Source organism: Mus musculus, chromosome Y (assembly GCF_000001635.26).
Source record: "Mus musculus strain C57BL/6J chromosome Y, GRCm38.p6 C57BL/6J".
In the NCBI taxonomy this organism is placed as follows: domain Eukaryota; kingdom Metazoa; phylum Chordata; class Mammalia; order Rodentia; family Muridae; genus Mus; species Mus musculus.
This window is the reverse complement of record NC_000087.7, coordinates 76,575,376-76,576,860: the sequence shown is the minus strand read 5'-3', so window position 1 is coordinate 76,576,860 and position 1,485 is coordinate 76,575,376. Positions and strand designations below refer to the sequence as shown.

The following is a 1,485-nucleotide window of genomic DNA, read 5'->3' as shown; positions in this document are numbered from 1 at the left end:
GAGACAGGGTTCCTCTCTATAGCACTGACTGCCCTGGAACTCACTTTGTAGACCAGGCTGGTCTCTAATTTAGAAATCTGCCTGTCCTTGCCTTCTGAGTTCTGGGATTAAATGTGTGTACCACCATGGCTGACTTATTAACTTCTTATTTTTATAAAATTAATTTTAGGAGCTCAAAACTGTTTAGCACAATCTTCTTCACCTGCTCAGAAGTTCTCTTAGAGAAGAGTCTTGGTCCAGCATTCACTCCCAACCCATAACCATTGCCCATCAGGAATTCATATATATGACAGAGGCAACAGCATTGTGTCTGGTTTAAACGGGCAAGATCTTCAGTCCCAGGCAATGAGCAAGTATGATATTTGAAGGGAATGGAAGCCACAAGACAGTGTGATCTACCACAACAGGTCTACAGCCAGGTAGAAGACAATACATCTGAAGAGTCTGAGCATGACATCACTCAAGAAGAAGAGTAGGAGGAAGCCTTCTTCCCAGGCCCTGGGGAATATTGTTGGCTGCAGAATTTCTCACGGGTGGAAGGAAGGAAATGAGCCTGTCACCCATTGGAAGGCCATCATTCTAGGTCAACTGCCAACAAACCCTTCTCTTTATTTGGTGAAGTATGACGGAATTGACAGTGTCTACGGACAGGAGCTCCACAGCGATGAGAGGATTTTAAATCTTAAGGTCTTGCCTCACAAAGTAGTTTTTCCTCAGGTGAGGGATGTCCACCTCGCAGGCGCACTGGTTGGCAGAGAGGTACAACACAAATTTGAGGGGAAAGATGGCTCTGAGGACAACTGGAGTGGGATGGTGCTAGCCCAGGTGCCATTCTTACAGGACTATTTTTACATTTCCTACAAGAAGGATCCGGTCCTCTACGTCTATCAGCTCCTGGATGACTACAAGGAAGGTAACCTCCACATCATTCCAGAGACCCCTCTGGCTGAGGCGAGATCAGGTGATGACAATGACTTCTTAATAGGTTCCTGGGTGCAGTACACCAGAGATGATGGATCCAAAAAGTTTAGAAAGGTTGTTTACAAAGTTCTAGCCAATCCTACTGTGTACTTTATCAAATTTCTCGGTGACCTCCATATCTATGTCTATACTCTGGTGTCAAATATCACTTAAATTGAAAAAAAATCACAAAGTACAGAAATGTAAACTTATAAGATTGAAAAAAAATGTTTGTTTTCCTGTGTTGGGTACCTATGGGTCTTTGACAACCTCAGTATCTTTGTCAATAAAATTTGTTTTGTTCTAAAAATTAATACGTGTGACATGACATGCTTTTAGTGAACACTTTGTTGGAAGAGATGGACTATGGTAGAAAGAACATCAAAGGAAGATGAAAGTTGCAACGCAGGCTGTGAACAGTGCATACATCTAATATCACACAGGCTAAAATGGACAGGACTTAGATTCTGTGGTCTGCATAGTGAGCAAAGAATTGGAGATATGACTTAGAGGAGCAGGGATGGC

At 42.8% G+C, this 1,485-nt stretch overlaps 1 protein-coding gene across 1 annotated transcript; it reads left to right on the top strand.

Annotated features, from left to right (window-relative positions):
* Nucleotides 1-450: 450 nt before the first annotated feature.
* On the top strand, nucleotides 451-1,134 carry Gm21163 (predicted gene, 21163). Its single transcript, XM_017318870.1, has one exon. The coding sequence runs from the start codon at nucleotides 451-453 to the stop codon at nucleotides 1,132-1,134; it is 684 nt and encodes a 227-aa protein (XP_017174359.1).
* Nucleotides 1,135-1,485: the final 351 nt, after the last annotated feature.

Bases quoted from the DNA above. Each gene is read 5' to 3' on its own strand.
- Gm21163 (XM_017318870.1), top strand. From the start codon at position 451: ATGACATCACTCAAGAAGAAGAGTAGGAGGAAGCCTTCTTCCCAGGCC.